The following is a 19,057-nucleotide window of genomic DNA, read 5'->3' as shown; positions in this document are numbered from 1 at the left end:
TGTAGCTCCATTATATCACTATTAGTCACATCAGAGTGTTTGGTTTTAAAGCATTGCTTTCCTTTGTTCCATCAAAAGTTTTGAGGTTTTGCAAGTTTAATTTGGTCAGCTTTGATATGTTTCCAACTGCTATTAACACTTTGTTGTCAGTACAATATCCTATTGTTCATTTGACATCAATTTTAATTTTATTCATGCGTGCAGTGCTTGCCTAGGTCAGCATTTATTTCCCATCTCTAATTGCCATTGAGAAGGTGGTGGTATGCAAACTTATTAAACTGTTGCTTTGGTGTTGGTGCACAATGACATAAGGCAGAGCATTCCAGGATTTTGACGCAATGTCACTGAAAGAATAATAACGTATTTCCAAGTCAAGATGGTAATTGTTTTGGAGGGGAACATTCAGGAGCTGGTGTTCCCATATATCTATTCTCTCCGCCCTTCAGGCACACTGCCTGTCTTCCTGATGAAGGACTTTTGCCCGAAACGTAGATTTTACTACTCCTCAGATGCTGCCTGAACTCCTGTGCTTTTTCAGCACCACTCTAATCTAAACTCTGGTTTGCAGCATCTGCAGTCCTTGTTTTTACCGTATATCTATTGCCCTTGCCTTTTTATGTGGGTGTGGTCATGGGTGTGGAAGGTGTTGTCTAAAGAGCTTTAATGAATTTCTGCAATGCAGCTTTGATATCAAGGGCAGTCATTCTCACCTCACCTCTGTAATTCAACTCATTTGTCCATGTTTGAGCGAAGACCTGTAATGAGGGCAGGAGCTGTGTGGCACTGGCAGAACTCGGTCCAGACATCAGTGAGCAGGTTATTGTGAAGCATGTACTACTTAATAGAACTGATGCTGAGATCTCCCATCACTTTATTCCGAATGTTCGCCTTTTCCTTTTGAATTAATCTGCTGGGCTTCTCCATCATTATAGAAAGGGAAAACTTGTGGAGCCTTGATCTCCACTGAATTTTTAAATTGTCCACTGCCACTCACAACTGGATAGAACAGGATTGCAGAGTTTACATCTGATCTGTTGGTTGTGCAATTGCTTGACCCTGACAATTTCAAGCTGCTTATGCTGTTTGACACATGAGTAGCCCTGTGTTGTAGCTGCGCCTGGTCAACACCACATTTTCATAGTATATCTGGTGCTGCTCCTAGGATGTACTTGTGCACTATTTTTTTGTACGAAGATTGATCCCCCTGCTTATTGATAATGGTAGAGTGGGGCATATAGAGTCATAGAGATGTACAGCACAGGAACAGACCCTTCAGTCCAATTCGTCCATGCTGACCAGATATCCTAATCCAATCTAGTCCCACCTGCCAGCACATTACCTGTATCCCTCCAAACTCTTCCTATTCATATACCCATCCAGATGCCTTTTAAATGTTGAAATTCTACTAACCTCCACCACTTCCTCTGGCAGCTCATTCCATACAAGTACCACCCTCTGCATTAAAAAGTTGCCCCTTAGGTCTCTTTTATATCTTTCCCCTCTCACCCTAGACCAATGCCCTGTAGTTCTGGACTTTCCCACCCCAAGGAAGAGACTTTGCCTATTTATCCTATCCATACTCCTCATAGTTTTATAAACCTCTATAAGGTCACTCCTCAGCCTCCGATGCTCCAGGGAAAACAGCTCCAGCCTGTTCAGCCTCTCTCTATAGCTCAAATCCTCCAATCCTGGCAACATCCTTGTAAATCTTTTTTGAACCCTTTCAAGTTTCACAACATCCTTCCGATAGGAAGGAGACTAGAATTGCATGCAGTATTCCAAAAGTGGCCAATCATGTACAGCCGTACATGACCTCCGAACTCCTGTACACAATACTCTGACCAATAAAGGAAGGTGTACCCAACTCCTTCTTCACTATCCTATCTACCTACAACTCCACTTCCAAGGAGCTATGAAGCTGCACTCCAACGTCTCCAACACTCCCTAGGACCTTACCATTTAAGTGTATGAGCCCTGCTAAGATTTGCTTTCCCAAAATGCAGCACCTCACATTTATCTGAATTAAACTCCATCTGCCACTTCCCAGCCCATTGGCCCATCTGATCAAGATCCTGTTATAATCTGAGTAACCTTCGTCGCTGTCCACTACACCTCCAATTTTGGTGTCATCTACAAACTTACTAACTGTACCTCTTATGCTCACATCCAAATCATTTATGTAAATGACAAAATGTAGAGGACCCAGCACCAATCCTTGTGGCACTCCACTGGTCACGGGCATCCAGTCTGAAAAACAACCCTCCACCACCACCCTCTGACTTCTACCTTTGAGCCAGTTCTGTATCCAAATGGCTAGGTCTCCCTGTATTCCATGAGATCTAACTTTGCTAACCAGTCTGTCATGGGGAACCTTGTCAAACGCTTTACTGAAGTCCATATAGTTCACGTCCACCACTCTGCCCTCATCAATCCTCTTTGTTACTTCTTCAAAAACTTAATCAAGTTTGTGAAACATGATTTCCCACACACAAAGCCACGTTGACTATACCAAGCCATGAGATTGCAAATTGAGATAGACTACAATTCTCTTGCTGCTGATGGCCCTCAGCACCTCATGAGTTGCTAGATCTGTTCAAAGTCTGTCTTGTACATGCAATGATTGAGGATATTTTCAATGTGAAGATAGAACTTTGTTTTCACAAAGACTGTGTGGTGGTCCCTCTCACTGACATTCTTATGGACAGAGGCATCTGCAGCTGTAAGATTGGTAAAAATGTTTTTTGTCTTGTCGGTTCCCTCAACACCTGCTGCAGACCCAATTGATCAGCTATGTCATGTAGGACCTGACCAGCTTGAATAGTAGTGTTGCTGCTGAGCCACTGTTTGTGGAGGACATTGAAATCCCCCAGCCACAGTACATTTGTGCCCTTGCCAGCCTTGGTACTTGCTCTCTAATGCTGCTCAATGAATTGTGATTTATCATTTGAGAGGAGGCAGTGTTTGGTGGTCAGCAGAAGGTTTCCATGCTCATTTTCAATTTAATGCCATGAGGCTTCATTCGATCAATATTGAGGATTCCTTGGACAACCCACTGTAACTACATACCACTCTGCAGCCACCTCTGTTGCAGTTCATCAGCCGTGTGACAGGACATAACCTGGGGATGGTGATGAAATTGTCTGGAGGATGTTTTTAAGGTATAATTCTGTGAATATGACTGTCAGGCTGTTGCTTGATTAATCTGTGAGACAGTTCTCTCAATTTTGACACAAGGCCCTCAATGTTTGTGAGGATTACTTTGCAGAGTTGACAGGACTAGATTTAAAATAGTGATGGAAAAGGATTGACCAGATCTAAAAGTTGAAGTTCAAAATTGGAGAAAGGCCAATTTTAACGGTGTTGGGCAAGAACTTTCAAAAGCTGATTGGGAGCAGATGTTCGCAGGTAAAGGGACGGCTGGAAAATGGGAAGCCTTCAGAAATGAGATAACGAGAATCCAGAGAAAGTATATTCCTGTTAGGGTGAAAGGAAAGGCTGGTAGGTATAGGGAATGCTGGATGACTAAAGAAATTGAGGGTTTGGTTAAGAAAAAGAAGGAAATATATGTAAAGTATAGACAGGATAGATTGAGTGAATCCTGAGAAGAGTATAAAGGAAGTAGGAGCATACTGAAGAGGGAAATCAGGAGGGCAAAAAGGGGACATGACATAGCTTTGGCAAATAGAATTAAGGAGAATCCAAAGGGTTTTTACAAATACATTAAAGACAAAAGGGTAACTAGGGAGAAAATAGGGCCCTTAAAAGATCAGCAAGGCAGCCTCTGTGTGGAGCCGCAGAAAATGGGGGAGATACGAAATGAGTATTTTGCATCAGTGTTTACTGTGGAAAAAGATATGGAAGATATAGACTGTAGGGAAATAGATGGTGACACCTTGCAAAATGTCCAGATTACAGAGGAGGAAGTGCTGGATATCTTGGAATGCATAAATCCCCAGGACCTGATCAGGTATACCCTAGACCTCTGTGGGAAACTAGGGAAGTGATTGCTGGGCCTCTTGCTGAGATATTTGTATCATCGATAGTCACAGGTGAGTTGCCAGAAGACTGGAGGTTGGCTAACGTGGTGCCACTGTTTAAGAAGGGTGGTAAGGATAAGCCAGGGAACTACAGACCAGTGAGCCCGATGTCAGTGGTGGGCAAGTTGTTGGAGTGAATCCTCCTGAGGGACAGAATGTACATGTTGGAAAGGCAAGGACTGATTCGGGATAGTCAACATGGGTTTGTGCGTGGGAGATCGTGTCTCACAAACTTGATTGAGTTTTTTGAAGAATTAACAGAGGATTGATAAGGGCAGAGCAGTAGATGTGATCTATAAGGACTTCAGTAAGGCGTTCAACAAGGTTCCCCATGGGAGACTGATTAGCAAGGTTAGATCTCACGGAATACAGGGAGAACTCACCATTTAGATACAGAACTGGCTCAAAGGTAGAAGCCAGAGGGTGGTGGAGGGTTGTTTTTCAGACTGGAGGCCTGTGACCAGTGGAGTGCCACAAAGATCGGTGCTGGGTCCTCTACTTTTTGTCATTTACATAAATGATTTGGATGTGAGCCTAAGAGGGATAGTTAGTAAGTTTGCAGATGACATCAAAATTGGAGGTATAGTGGACAGCAAAGAGGGTTACCTCAGATTACAACAGGATCTTGACCAGATGGGCCAACGGGCTGAGAAGTGGCAGATGGAGTTTAATTCTGATAAATGCAAGTTGCTGCATTTTGGGAAAGCAAATCTTAGCGGGACTTATACACTTAATGGTAAGGTCCTAGGGAGTGTTGCTGCACTCCAAGAGACCTTGGAGTGCAGGTTTATAGCTCCTTGAAAGTGGAGTCGCGGGTACCTAGGATAGTGAAGAAGGCATTTGGTATACTTTCTTTTATTGGTCAGGGTATTGAGTACAGGATTTGGGAGGTCATGTTGCGGCTGTACAGGACATTGGTTAGGCCACTGTTGGAATATTAGAACATAGAACATAGAACAATACAGCACAGAACAGACCCTTCAGCCCACGATGTTGTGCGGATCATTGATCCTCATATGAGGTAAACCTAATGTACAAACTCTCAAATTTCTGTGACCATATGCATATCCAGCAGTCTCTTAAATATCCTCAATGACCTCGCTTCCACAACTGCTGCTGGCAATGCATTCCATGCTCTCTCAACTCTCTGCAAAAAGAACCTGCCTCTGACATCCCCTCTATACTTTCCGCCAAACAGCTTAAAACTATGACCCCTCATGTTAACAATTTCTGCCCTGGGAAAAGGTTCCTGGTTATCAACTCTATCTATGCATCTCATTATCTTGTACACCTCAATTAGGTCCCCTCTCTTCCTTCTTTTTTCCAGTGAAAAACGTCAGAGCTCAGTCAACCTCTCTTCGTAAGATAAGCCCTCCATTCCAGGCAGCATCCTGGTAAACCTCCTCTGAACCCTCTCCAAAGCATCCACATCTTTCGTATAATAGGGCGACCAGAACTGGACACAGTATTCCAAGTGCGGTCTAACCAAAGTTTTATAGAGCTGCAACAAGATCTCACAGCTCTTAAACTCAATCCCCCTGTTAATGAAAGCCAAAACACCATATGCTTTCTTAACAACCCTATCCACATGGGTGGCAATTTTAAGGGATCTATGTACCTGCATACCAAGATCCCGCTGTTCCTCCACACTGCCAAGAATCCTGTCTTTAATCCTGTACTCAGCTTTCAAGTTCAACCTTCCAAAATGCATTATCTCGCATTTATCCAGGTTGAACTCCATCTGCCACCTCTCAGTCCATCTCTGCATCCTGTCAATGTCCCTCTGCAGCCTACAACAGTGCTCTATATTGTCAACGACACCTCTGTGACGTCTGCAAACTTGCTAACCCATCCTTCAATCTCCTCATCCCAGTCATTAATAAAAATTACAAAGGGTAGAGGCCCAAGAAACAGAGCCCTGTGGAACACCACTCACCACTGTCTTCCAGGCAGAATATTTTCCTTCCGTTACCACTTGCTGTCTTCTGTCGACCAGCCAATTCTGTATCCAGACGGCTAAATTTCCCTGTATCCCATTCCTCCTGACCTTCTGAATGAGCCTACCATGGGGAACCTTATCAAATGCCTTACTAAAGTCCATATACACAACATCCACCACTCAAACCTCATCAACTTGTCTAGTAACATCCATAAAGAACTCAATAAGATTTGTGAGGCATGACCTGCCCCTCACAAAGCCATGCTGACTGCCTTTAATCAAGCCATGCTGTTCCAGATGGTCATAAATCCTATCCCTCAGAATCCTTTCTAACACCTTGCAGACAGCAGACATGAGACTGACTGGTCTGTAGTTGCTGGGGATTTCCCTATTTCCTTTCTTGAAGAGAGGACTTACATTTGCCTCTCTGTAATACTCAGGTACGACTCCGGTGGAGAGCGAAGATGTAAAGATCTTCGCAAGCAGCAAAGCAATCACATTTCTCGCTTCCCAAAGCAGCTGAAGACAAATGTGGCTGGCCCTGGCGACTTGTCAATCTTAATATTTGTCAAAATTTTCAACACATCAGCTTCCTCAATCTCTATCTGTTCCAGCATGCTTACCTGCTCCTCAATGGTTTCATTTACTACAAGTTCCTTTTCTTTAGTAAAGACAGAAGCAAAAAACTCATTTAGGGCTTCCCCTACCTCCTCAGACTCTATACACAAGTTCCCTATGCTGTCCCCGATCGCCCTACTCTTTCTTTGATCATTCTCTTATTCCTCACATACGTGTAAAGTGCCTTTGTGTTCTCCCTAATCCTTCCCGCCAAGCCTTTTTTGTGCCCCCTCCTGGCTCTCCTCAGACCATTTTTGAGCTCCATCCTCGCCTGCCTGTAATCCTCTAGAGCTGAGCAAGACCCTTGCTTCCTTCACCTTACGTAAGCTGCCTTCTTTCTTTTGACAAGAAACTCCTCCACTCTCGTCATCTAAGGTTCCTTTATCTTACTCCTTCTTGCCTGTCTCAGAGGAACACATTTGTGCATCACTCGCAACAACTGTTCCTTAAACAGTCTCCACATGTCTACAGTGCCCTTTCCATGGAACAATTGCTCCCAATTGCGTGCAATTCTAGTCTCCTTCCTATTGGAAAGATGTTGTGAAACTTGAAAGGGTTCAGAAAAGATTTACAGGAATGTTGCCAGGGTTAGAGGATTTCAGCTACACGGAGAGGCTGAACAGGCTGGGGCTGTTCTCCCTGGAGCGTCGGAGGCTGAGGGATGACCTTATAGAGGTCTACAAAATTATGAGGGGCATGGATAGGGTAAATAGACAAAGTCTTTTCCCTGGGGTCAGGGAGTCCAGAACTAGAGGGCATAGGTTTAGGGTGAGAGGGGAAAGATATAAAAGAGACCTAAAGGGCAACTTTTTCATGCAGATGGTGGTACAGGTATGGAATGAGGTGCCAGAGGAAGCGGTGGAGGCTGGTACAATTGTCACATTTAAGAGGCATTTAGATGGGTATATGAATAGGAAGCGTTTGGAGGGATATGGGCCGGGTGCAGGCAAGTGGGACTAGATTGGGTTGGGATATCTGGTCGGCATGGACGGGTTAGATCAAAGGATCTGTTTCTATGCTGTACACCTCTATGACTCTATGACTGAATTTGCTTTTGTCATTTCTGTTACCTAGATAGTTGCCAGGTTACCTGTCCACTTACACACTTTCCTTTAGACTTTGTACCAGTTTCACACATCTAATTGATTTGTTAGGCCATTTCAGAGGACAGTTAAGAGTCAACCACATTGCTGTAGGTCTGCAGTCACACGTCAGCCAGCTCAGATAAAGAAAGCTGTTTCCTTCCCGAAAGGACATTAATGAACCAGATGTTTTCATTTTTACAACAATTGATAGTGATTTCATAGTTATCATTAGACTTATAATTCCAGATTGATTTTCAGTTCAAATTTCCCCATCTCTAGAGCCTTCCCTAGGTCTTCAGATTGCTAGTTCAGCAATTAATGTGAACCATCATTTTTTGGACACACCTTTAATTGAAACAGTAATTTGTAAGGCAGAATTGTAGATCATACTGAAGGTTGCACTTTATTTCCCAAAATATGTGATCAGTTTCAATATTTCTACTGGATTTGTATCTTTGGAGTCAGCAGTACTTTATCTCCAACCAGGTAATGTCCTAATTGCCTATTAATAGGCAACCGTACACATAACTACAATAGTGGAAATTGAACAGCATTTTGAATTAACATCCAGCAATGTGCTGCAAAACAACCTTCATTATTATTAGATTAGATTACTTACAGTGTGGAAACAGGCCCTTCGGCCCAACAAGTCCACACCGACCCGCCAAAGCGCAACCCCTACATTTACCCCTTACCTAACACTACGGGCAACTTAGCATGGCAATTCACCTGGCCTGCACATTTTTTGAACTGTGGGAGGAAACCGGAGCACCCAGAGGAAACCCACACAGTCACAGGGAGAATGTGCAAACTCCACACAGTCAGTAGCCTGAGGCGGGAATTGAACTCAGGTCTCTGGTGCTGTGAGGCAGCAGTGCTAACCACTGTGCCACCGTGCTGCCTACAATCTTTAATTAATGTCTTACCATACTTCCTAAAAGGAGTTTCCCTTCCCTGTCACTCCCCTATTGGCTGGTATCTCTAAGAATACTAATTTGGTGGATTGATAAAACTGAATTGATCTTTTGATTTGATTTATTATTGTCACTTGTACCTATATACAGTGAAAAATTTGTTTTGCGTGCAGTACAGGCAGATCATACCATGCAAAGTACATTAGGGTAATAGAACAGAGTAAGGAATACAATATTACAACTGCAGGGGAAGTGCACTAAGAGCAAGGTCAACATTAAATTTAAAACTTGAGAGATTGATTCAGAAGTCTAATAATAGTGGAGAAGAAGCTGTTCTTGAATCTGTTGGTATGTGTGTTTAAGTTTTCGTATCTTCTATCAAGTTGAAGAAGTTGGAGGAGATTATAACCGGGGTAGGAGCAATTTTTGATTATGTTGGCTGCCTTTCCAAGGCAGTGAGAGGTATAGACAGAGTCAATGGGTGGAAGGCTAGTTTGTGTGATGAACTGGGCTGTGTTCACAAGTCTCTGTAGTTTCTTACAGTCCTGGGCAGAGCAGTTGCCAGACTGTACTGTGGTGTACCTGGATAGGATGCTTTCTATGAGTCTTTATGGATATGCTTAAGTTCCTTGGCCTTTGAAGAAGTAGAGACATTGTTATGATTTCTTGACCATTGCATCAGTGCGAGTGGACCGGGGCAGATTATTGATGATCGTCACCCTTAGGAACATGATGCCCTCAACCATCTCCACCTCATCTCCATTGAGGTAGATAGGGGTCTTCCCTCCGCCTTACTTCCAAAAGTTGATAACCAGCTCTTTCATTTTGCTGATGTTGAGGGAGAATTTGTTATCTTTACACAACGCCACCAAGCTTTCTATCTCCTTCCTGTATTCTGTCCCATCATTGTCTGAGATCTGGCCTACAATTGTGGTGTAGCCAGCAAGCTTCTAGATGGAGTTGGGATCAAATTTCATCCAAGCAAATGGAAAGAGTCATAGAGACATAGAATTTCATGAAAAGAGGCCCTTTGGCCCATTGTGTTCCTGCTAGTCATCAAACACCCATCTATTCTAATCCCATTTTCTGGCACTTGGCCCACAGCCTTGTAAGCTATTATGGTCATCTAAATGCTTCTGACATGTCTTAAGGATTCCTGCCTCTATCGCTGTTTCAGGCAGTGGGTTCCAGATACCTTCCACCCTCTGGGTTAAAAAGACTTTCCTCAAATACCCTCTAAACCTCCTGCTCCTGACCTAAAACTGTAGCCCCTGGTCATTGACCCTTCTACTAAAGGGGAAAAATTTCTATCTGCCCTGACCTTACACCTCAGAACATTGTAAACCTCAATCAGGTTCCCCCCACCACCCCCCTCTCCCCTCCCAAGCTCCACCTCAGCCTTCCCTACTCTAAGAAAAACAACCTCAACCTATCTAGTCTTGTTCATAAGTGAATCACTCCAGCCCAGGCAAAATCTTGGTGAATTTCCTCCGTACCCACTCCCACCAGTGCAATCTTCTTTCCTATAGTACAGTGACCAAAACTGTACATTGTATTTCAGCTATGGCCTAACTGGCATTATATACCTCTCTTCCATAACTTCCTTTCATTTATATTCAGTGCCTTAACTAATAAAGTCAAGTGTCAAGTATCAATCTGTCCTGTTGCTTTCAAAAATCTATGGTCATGCTGTGATCCTCTTATACTTGCTAGGATCCTACAATTCAACATGCACCCCCCTGCCTTGTTAGTCCTCCCAAAATACACCACCCTCATACTTTTCAGGATTTAACTGCATTTGTTCAGCGTATAAGTCCCATAAGTCAAAGGAACAGACATAGGCCATTCAGCCTATCAAGTTAATTCCGCCTATCAAGTTCCTTCCAACACTCAATGAGACCGTGGCTGATCCCATCGGTGACAAATGGAATAAGGACATCTGTGTGTAACACTGTTTTAAAAGAAAACACCATGGTTACAGAAATACTTACAAGTTAATGATTAAAGCCCTTCAGACATACAAAAAGCCCAGTTTACAAATAGCCTCCAACTAGTACACTGCTAAAACAGATTTGATTGCTACATTCAGGACTGTCATAACAATCAGCTGCATAAAGTTGCTGTAATTTCTGGTCCCAGGGAAACAAAATCAGAAACAATAGAGTGCTAATGAAACATCCAGAAAAGTCAAATATCTAGCAAATAGTGTGAAAATACAAATTCTTTGCAAAGTGAATTGCTTTTCAATGCACAATTGCCATATTTCAAAGTAGAATGCATTCAGAAGAGTTGTAATTTTTTAGCTTTGTACAACCAACACAGATACTCAATCACGTGAACATATAGATGGAAAGTAGACATACTTATGACTTAATAGAAAATTAATTGGAAGGAAATAATTTGTATTTATTAAGCCCCTTTCACAACTCAGGACTTTCCAAAGTTCTGTGCACCAATTGAAGAATCCTTTGAAATATAGATTTGAATTTTTACTAAGTACTGTGGTTCTCCCCACATACGTTTCCCCTTTGGCCAAATTGTGGGGAGCTACAGAGGAGAAGTAATGCATCAAGCTGAAAAATGGCCACCAATATTTAATGGTCAATGGAGGCAGGAAATCCTCCCTCAGAGTTGACAAACCTCTTGGGGCTCAGTACCTCTCCAATCCCTGCAACACCACCTGGGGTAGCATCTACCCTCATTGCCCCTTATGCCCTCAATGTCAAACTTTGCCCCTCTATACCCACCTCCATGGCTTTTAGTGCCAATACTATTTTACTACCAAACTATAGGTACTCGTGTCCCCAGCCCACCACCTTTTGTTCTTTACACATCCAAGCCAACTCATCCAGTATCCAAATTGGGCAGACCTCAGGAACCTGCCTGAGATTGAGTTAAATAAAGTCCTCAGAAACAATTATTGCCTTCACAATATATACTTAATATAAACTCGTACCAAAAAAACCCATTCAAAACAATAAAATCCTTTATAAAAAAAAACTCATAGCTATTTTTCATCGACCTGTTTGTACAGTTTACAACGCACCTTGTAGGACTTGACCTGGAACTTCTTGCTTGAAAGTAAGAGCACTATAACTGTGCCACATATTTATAACACCACATTAAAGACAGCTAATCCCTTAATGAGCACTCTGAGTTAAGAGTCTTCAGGTGGAAGTAATCAAACGTTACAAATACTATAATAATGTACAGAACAACCTTGAGACGAACGAGATGGGTCGGGTGTATTTTGTTTGGATAACTGATCTGATAGTAAACAGGGAAGCATTTATTGGACTTTGAGATCTTGTTTGGATAATCCAAAATTCAGATAACTGATGTTCAGATAACTGAGGTTGTTCTGTAGTTGTGATACTATTTTCAAATTCATAAATCCCCCTTTCCAAGCAAAAATTGATAGAGTATCTTCATTCTGCATTGTTAAGAAGGCCACTGCCTTCCATGCACCAATCATGTGCAAAAAAATGCCCTTGACATGCCCACCCATCCAGTGCAAATGATGGGTGACAGATATGGGGGCGAGAGTATTCCTGTATTCGTCAGTGCATTTTGATTTGTGGTGCAGTACCTTTGTGTGATTGTCTTTAATGGGAGAGAATAAAATATATTCATCGCAATTAAAAAGACTATTAATATATTTTATGCACAATTGAACCTTTTCAAGAGCAAAACCCAATTGCTGGCCAAATGAATGTGGGAAAGGGGATAAATGTGAGTAATGAATATGGGGAAAATGCTGGAATGAAACATTAGAGATGAGACCTAGAAGGCAATGTGAACTGGGAGAAGCAAAAAGGAGTGAAAAATGAATCATAAAGTTAGAGTTTCTATACATGGAAAAAGGTTGTTTGGTACATCTCTGCACATTGTTCATCAAATATCTGTCTGCTGTAGTCCCATTTTCCTGCACTTGGCCTGTAGTCTTATATGGAGTTTCAAGTGCTCATTTAAATATTTATTAAATGTCTTGAGGGTTTCTATCTCTATGGGCCTTTAGGCCGTGACTTCCAGATATCCACCACCCTCTGCTATCTATAGTTGAATTTTCTTTTTCATTTTACTTGTGAGACATGGGTGTCACTGGCTGGGTCAGCATTTATTGCCCATCCTTAGCTGCCTTTGAGAAGGTGGTGGTGAACTGCCTTCTTGAAGCACTGTGGTGTAGATAGACTCATAATGCTGCTAAGGAGGAAATTCCAGGATTTTCACCTCTCAACAGTGAAGGAACAGTGACATATTTTCAGGATGGTGAGGGTAAACTTGCCAGTAATACCAAGGGGGACAGTGACAGCTTTGTTAAATATATAAAAAGGAAAAGAGAAACTGGACATAGGCCCTCTTAGAGAATGAGACTTGGAAATGATAATGCGGAACTAGGAAATGGCAGAGGGGTTACATAAATTCTTTGAATCAGTCTTCAAAGTAGAAGTTACTAATAACATTCTAAAATTATGAAATATTCAAGATGCCAAAGGACAGGAAGTAAATAAAACAACTATTACCAGAGAAAAAGTGCTATGGACATTAGTGGGGATACTAATAATAAGTCCACTAAGCCTGATGGGATGTATCCTTGGATATTAAAAGAAGTAGCTACAGAGAACGTGGTTGCAGTGGTAGTAATCTTCCTTAAATTCTGGAGAAGTCCCAGAGAGTTGGAAAATTGTCAATGTAACACCATTATTAATAAAGAGAAAAAAGAACAGGTAACTATAGACAGTTAGCTTAATGCGTATTATTGGGAAAATGATAGAGTCTTTAATGAAGGATGTCAAAGCAGAGCATTTAGAAATGCATAGTCTGATCCAGCAGAGTTGGCCTTGCTTCATGAAGAGATTTTCAGAAGCATTTGATAAGATAACACACTAAGCTACTTAAAATAAGAGCCTATGATGTTTCATGCAGGTAGTATGGATAGATGATTGGCTAAGTGATATTAGATAGCAGATTGGGGGAAAAATGGCATTTTCAAGATCACAACCGGTCACTAGTGGAGTGCTACATGGATCAGTACTGGGGCCACAATTGTTTACAACATACATTAATGAGTTGGATGAGGAAAGTGAATATGTTAAAGCCAAGATTGCAGATGGTAAGGCAAGTGGTGAGGATAACGCAAAGAGTCTGCAGAGGGTTAGAAAGTGGGCAAAATCTTGGCAGATGGAATATAATGTGGGGAAAGGTGAGGTTATGCATTCTGGCAGGAAGAATAGAGAAAATGAATATTATTTAAATGCAGAAAGACTGAAGAAAGCTACAGAACGAAAGGATTTGTGAGTTCTCATCCATGAATCAGAAGGAGGAATAAGGAAGGCAAATGCAATGTTGGCTTTTTCCTTCAAAAGAAATGGAATATAAAAATAGGGATGCTTTGCTAAAACTTTACAAGACACTCGTCAGACCACAGCTGGAATACTGTGAATAGTTCTGGGCCGCTTATCTAAAGGAAGAACCTGGCACTGGAGGGAGTACACAGAGGTTTCACTAGACTGATACAGGGTGTGGAATGACTGTCTTATATGAAGAGGTTGAATAGATTGGGCCTATTGGAATATGGAAAAATGAAGGTGACCTTATTGAAACAGACAAGATTCTGAGAGACCTTGACTGGGTAGATGTGAAAAGTTGTTTCACCTCCTGGGAGAGTCTAAGGTCAAAAGGCATAATCTCGAAATAAAAGGTTGCACATTTAGGACAGAGATGAGGAGGAATTTCTTTTGAGGCTTGCAAATCTTGGAATTCCTTACCACAGAAATATGGGACTGGTTATTAGGTATATACAAGGCTGCTATTGACTTTTAATCAGTAGGGAATTCAAGGATATGGGGAAAATACATGATAGTAAAGTTGGTTATCAGATTAGCCATGATCTCATTGAAATTCTGAGCAGACTCGCTGGGCTGAATGGCCTACATCTGCTCCTATATTTAATCGTGTTTCTGGAGGGAAACTTGCAGATGGTGGTATTCCTGTGTATTTGTTGCCTAGTCCCTTTTTGATGGAAGTGCTTGTGGGTTTGCAAAGTGGGTTCAGTAGTGCCTCAGGATCGTCGGTGATTTTCTGCAGTGCATCTTGGAGATGGTACACACTGCTGCTACCGAGCACCTGTGGTGGAGGGAGTGGATGTTTGTGGATGTGTTGTCAATCAAACGGGCAGCTTTGTCCCTTATGGTGTCAGGCTTCTTGAGTGTTGTTTGAACAGCACTCATCTAGGCAAGTGAAGAGTACTCCATCACACTTCTGAATTGTGCCTTGTAGATGGTGGGCAAACTTTGGGGAGTCAGGTGGTGAATTACGTTCTGCAAGAATCCTAGCCTTTGACCTGTTCTTCTAGCCACTTTATTTATATGGCAAATCCGGTTAAGTTTCTGGTCAATGGTAATTCCCAGTATCTTGATAGTGGGGGAATTCAGTGACGATAACACCATTGAATGTCAAAGGCAGTGGTTCAATTCGCTCTTGTTGGTAGTGGCCATTTCCTGGCCTATCTTTTCAGGCTCATCTCTTATTTCTAATCTGTGTGTTGCATTAGTATTTCTTCCTGCATGTGGTAATTAATATACTCACACTTCTTATTAATCCAAGGAACCCTGGTTACATTTAACAGTGAGCCTTCACCCCACACAGGCAAAATGTTCAGATCTGACTGCATCAAACAGAGTCCAAAACTATTTCGATGAGTTTCAGTGACCCGATATGTTCCTGTTACCAAATACTTTTAGGAGAGGTGAATTAATGAGTTTTACAGCAATCTGCTGGCAGAAATAGGAATCAAATTAAAGACAGTAATGAACCACTTAGCTCCAGTTTCCTTGCCGCAAGTTATCTTTCTGACAGCACACAAGTTCCTGTCAGAGACGCGGTTCACCCAAAAATGAATGGAGGGAAGATGCAAATACATTGAAACATTTATCTGTGGGCATCCTTTTCATTTGCAGAATAGGCTTTATTTCCTGACTTGCCATTTTAAAATCAGTAGGAAAATTATCACGTTATGCTTTAGAATCTGAGACTAGCTAGTACAGTCATTGTCATTTGATAAGAAGAAAGTAGGTTCTGATACTGAGTTAAAAAGGTATTCTCAGCACTATTAAGTATTCATAGCAATATAAGACAGTTTCCCTTTAAATACTGCACCCTTGCACTGGAAGTGCCACTCCTCTTCCGGTGCTATGTGACAGTCCTTGTCTGGATAACAAAATGACCAGTGTGTATGCATTTTGGAAAACGTTTGCATCATTCATTTTCAAACTGACCTAATTCTGAAACAGAATTTCAGTTCAGTGAATTATTCATTCAGCATCTTTGACTATAATATGACAGCTTGAATAAGTGGGCTGCTCTCAGTTTTATGCATATTTAGATAAATTGGAAAGTGTGTCATTTAATGGTTTTGCCATAGAGTACTATTCTAGCCTTTAACATAAATAAAAGAATTGGTATTCTGCACAATCTTTAAAATCTACCCGGTTGTTGTTATTCTGTCAGCTGGCTTTCTGGGAAAGCCCAATTAGCCTGTGGAATCTGAAGAACAGCAGGAATCGTGACCGTGACAACATGCCATGGAGAAATTGAACAGAGAATCTATCTCTACCAGGATTGCCCCAGTATTATCAGGTAACTGAGGGGTAAAGCACCTCAATGTTGCTAACGGGAAGTTTGGATGGCCTCTGAGACCAGGTCAAAGGTCAACGTCTATTTTGACGTCACAAACATTGAATTACAATCACAGCTTCTGACAGGGAGCATCGTGGTGAAGTAAGGAGAGCAGATGATTATTCACATAAATCATAGACATTTTCAAGAAACATTTTCTCCCTCTTGTGGGTTATTAGCACTTTCATCTGTGCTGAGGAGAAAAGCAGAAGGTCTGAGTGATTCAGAGGTACACTGATTCTGAACAGTGAGAACACATTTAATTTTCTGGATGTTATCGCTGCATAGTCTTGTATGAAACCCATTCAGTGATTGATAAAAGGAGCACAGGAAAGCCTTTAGGCTGACACAGAATATTAGCAATGTAGACAAAGGTTGTTAATTGAGGGCTCAGGAGGAGCAAGGAGAAAAAAAAATGCTAAGAGACAGGAAAGCAAGTGGTGGAGATAGAGAGTAATTGATTCTAGAGGGAAGAGTGGCAAGAGGCATAAAAGATTAAAGGAAAGATAACAGACAGATAAACAGAACAGCAACAGTGACAAAGATACAATAAGGAGGGGAGGAGAGTATGGGAGATTGACTGACTAGCTGGGAGCAAGGGTGGCAGAGAGAGAGAGAGAGAGAGAGAGAAAGAGTGCAGTGAACAACCGGAGCTAAGTGGAGAGTGATGGGCTGTGCTCCTAGTATCCATGTTTCTCAAAGTGGAGTGATTTACTGCAGAGATTCGGATGAATCAAACTCCCCACATCAGACCACCACCATCTCCCAAGGCACAGCAACGGTCCATGGCTTCTTCATTAAAACAGATGCAGCTGAATCGCTGCCCTCCGTGTTGGCATATCAGAGTCGGGCAACACGCACCTCCTCCAGACGAGAGAAGAAAGAAAACAGCAACTGCACTGAAGCTGAGACCCAAACCAGCCATACTAGTGTTAAGGTAACAGACTTTGTTTATTCCTTTCACCTTTGTATATTCCAGCCATAGGCTCATGAGGCACTCTGTTGTGATATGTTTAGGATGGTGAATCGCCTGTCAAAAGAAAAACATCTGCTTCAATTTACATTTCAGCATTGCGTAATAATTAACATTAAAAACTAACTTCTGCATATCTCGCAGTATATATGATTGGGAGACATTCAAGATGTTTTTCAGTCATTGTTTTCATAAAATGTTATTGTTTTGCTTGTAAGGATAGTAATGTTGAGTTTATGCAACAGCCTGCAACTGCATGGTTATATTGAAAGTGGAGTGTTTTACTTTGAGACTTGAGGGAAAATTGAAAAAACTGGGTATTAAAAATGGAACAGATCAATTTCTTGCTCCATTCCCACATGGCAACAAGTTCTGTTCTGTTTCTCTGGTTGCTGTGTCTTTTACATTAATTATGTGGGAATTTCAGAGTGCTTTTGACATATTTCTTTGGATTTTCTCCTATTCATCCACTTGATTTTGGCAGTACATCCATTGTACCCCAGATATACAAACTGAGCTAGTTTAAAGTTTGGAAGTATTGCCGCAACAATGAATGAAGTATAGAGGAGTTTCTAACTGAGAACTTGGATATACCAACAGAAGATCTGCTGCAGTTCAGGAAAATCAGGACAGTATTTGCCTGGGAACAGAAATAACAACAGGTACTGCCTACAGTTCTGAAGCTTGATAGATTATTCATTGTGGCAATGAATTGTAGCAGAGGTCAGTAGGTGAACTCCCATCTCCTTCACCTCAGTGGTTATAAGGTCGAGTGGTTTGCTCAACAGTTACAAAAACCTGTACGATGTTTCATCCAATATAGGCGGGACATGTTGAGGACAATGTTTCATACCCAGGCCGCAATATCAATGTCGGCTCTAGATTTTCTCAACAACGAATGTCAGGTCAGCCAGAAACTGTACCCCCTTTATTCTACACTGGGCCATTAACATGCAAAAGAAAAATGCTGCAGATTTTGAACATCTGAACTGAGGCCAGACAATGCTCGAAATACTCAGCCGGTCAAACAGCATCTGTAGAGAGAGGAAAACCAAATGAACAGATGGAATCTTGTTGAGGAATCAGATTTGCGCTGTTTTTTTTTTAAAACAGGAAGGCCGACTTAGCTGCAGGTCGTCAGGCAGTGACAAGGACCACCAATGGGCCTTTCCTTGGAATCAAAACCCTAGGGATCCCACTTACTGAGAGCTGACAGCCAAGCATAGATGGGCAGTTCCTGTGCTCACCAGTGGCACTAGGGAGGCCAAAAGTGATAGACACAAGAGATCCTGGAGCAGCCTGTGGTAAATGGTAGTGGGGATGGAATTTGCAGGAAGAGTGGTGCGGTACTGTAGGCGGCAACATCAGTGGAAATAGTTTTCAGCAGGATCCCCCTCCCAATAATCCGTAATCTGCTCGCCTGACCCACCCATAGGCCCACAAAAAAGGCGGGGGTGAGAAGCAACATATAATTGGCTGTAAAGATTCTGAATTAAGATCCCATTGCCATTCCAACTGTCCTACATCCTTTATTCCTCCCGCCAATTAATTCCAGACCGTGAGGGCTGAGCAGATTCTTCCTGCGTGGAGGTCATTTGTTGCCACATGAACAACCTGCCATTTACCAATGGCAGGGATGCTGTTAGCTTTCTGGGGGCAAAGGCAGATTACTTGCCCCCTACTTGGGAAATGTTTGCTCAATAGAGGGACCTAAAGCCCTCCATCTGCTTTTTGAACTGATGCCTCCTATCCAGATCACTAGTATTCCCTGATTGGCTCCAGTCCTCCAAACTTACTTGCCTTTTCCTCCAGGT

The 19,057-nt window shown here is 42.1% G+C and overlaps 1 protein-coding gene across 4 annotated transcripts in view; it reads left to right on the top strand.

Annotated features, from left to right (window-relative positions):
• The window catches only part of pde8b (phosphodiesterase 8B), a 311,487-nt gene that overhangs the window by 42,177 nt on the left and 250,253 nt on the right, over nt 1–19,057 (top strand). For 2 of the 4 annotated variants that reach the window (XM_072547530.1, XM_072547526.1), the window contains exon 1: nt 15,842–17,207. The exons of the other annotated variants lie outside the window; for them this stretch is intronic. In XM_072547530.1, coding sequence (XP_072403631.1) covers nt 16,938–17,207 — 270 coding nt within the window. In that variant the 5' untranslated portion in view covers nt 15,842–16,937. Of the gene's footprint in view, nt 1–15,841; nt 17,208–19,057 lie in introns of those variants that run through there. 4 annotated transcript variants of the gene reach the window in all.

The sequence above is a fragment of the Chiloscyllium punctatum genome, chromosome 2 (genome assembly GCF_047496795.1).
Source record: "Chiloscyllium punctatum isolate Juve2018m chromosome 2, sChiPun1.3, whole genome shotgun sequence".
NCBI classification, from domain to species: Eukaryota; Metazoa; Chordata; class Chondrichthyes; order Orectolobiformes; family Hemiscylliidae; genus Chiloscyllium; species Chiloscyllium punctatum.
The sequence above is the reverse complement of the archived record's forward strand: the minus strand, read 5'-3'. Positions and strand labels throughout refer to the sequence as shown.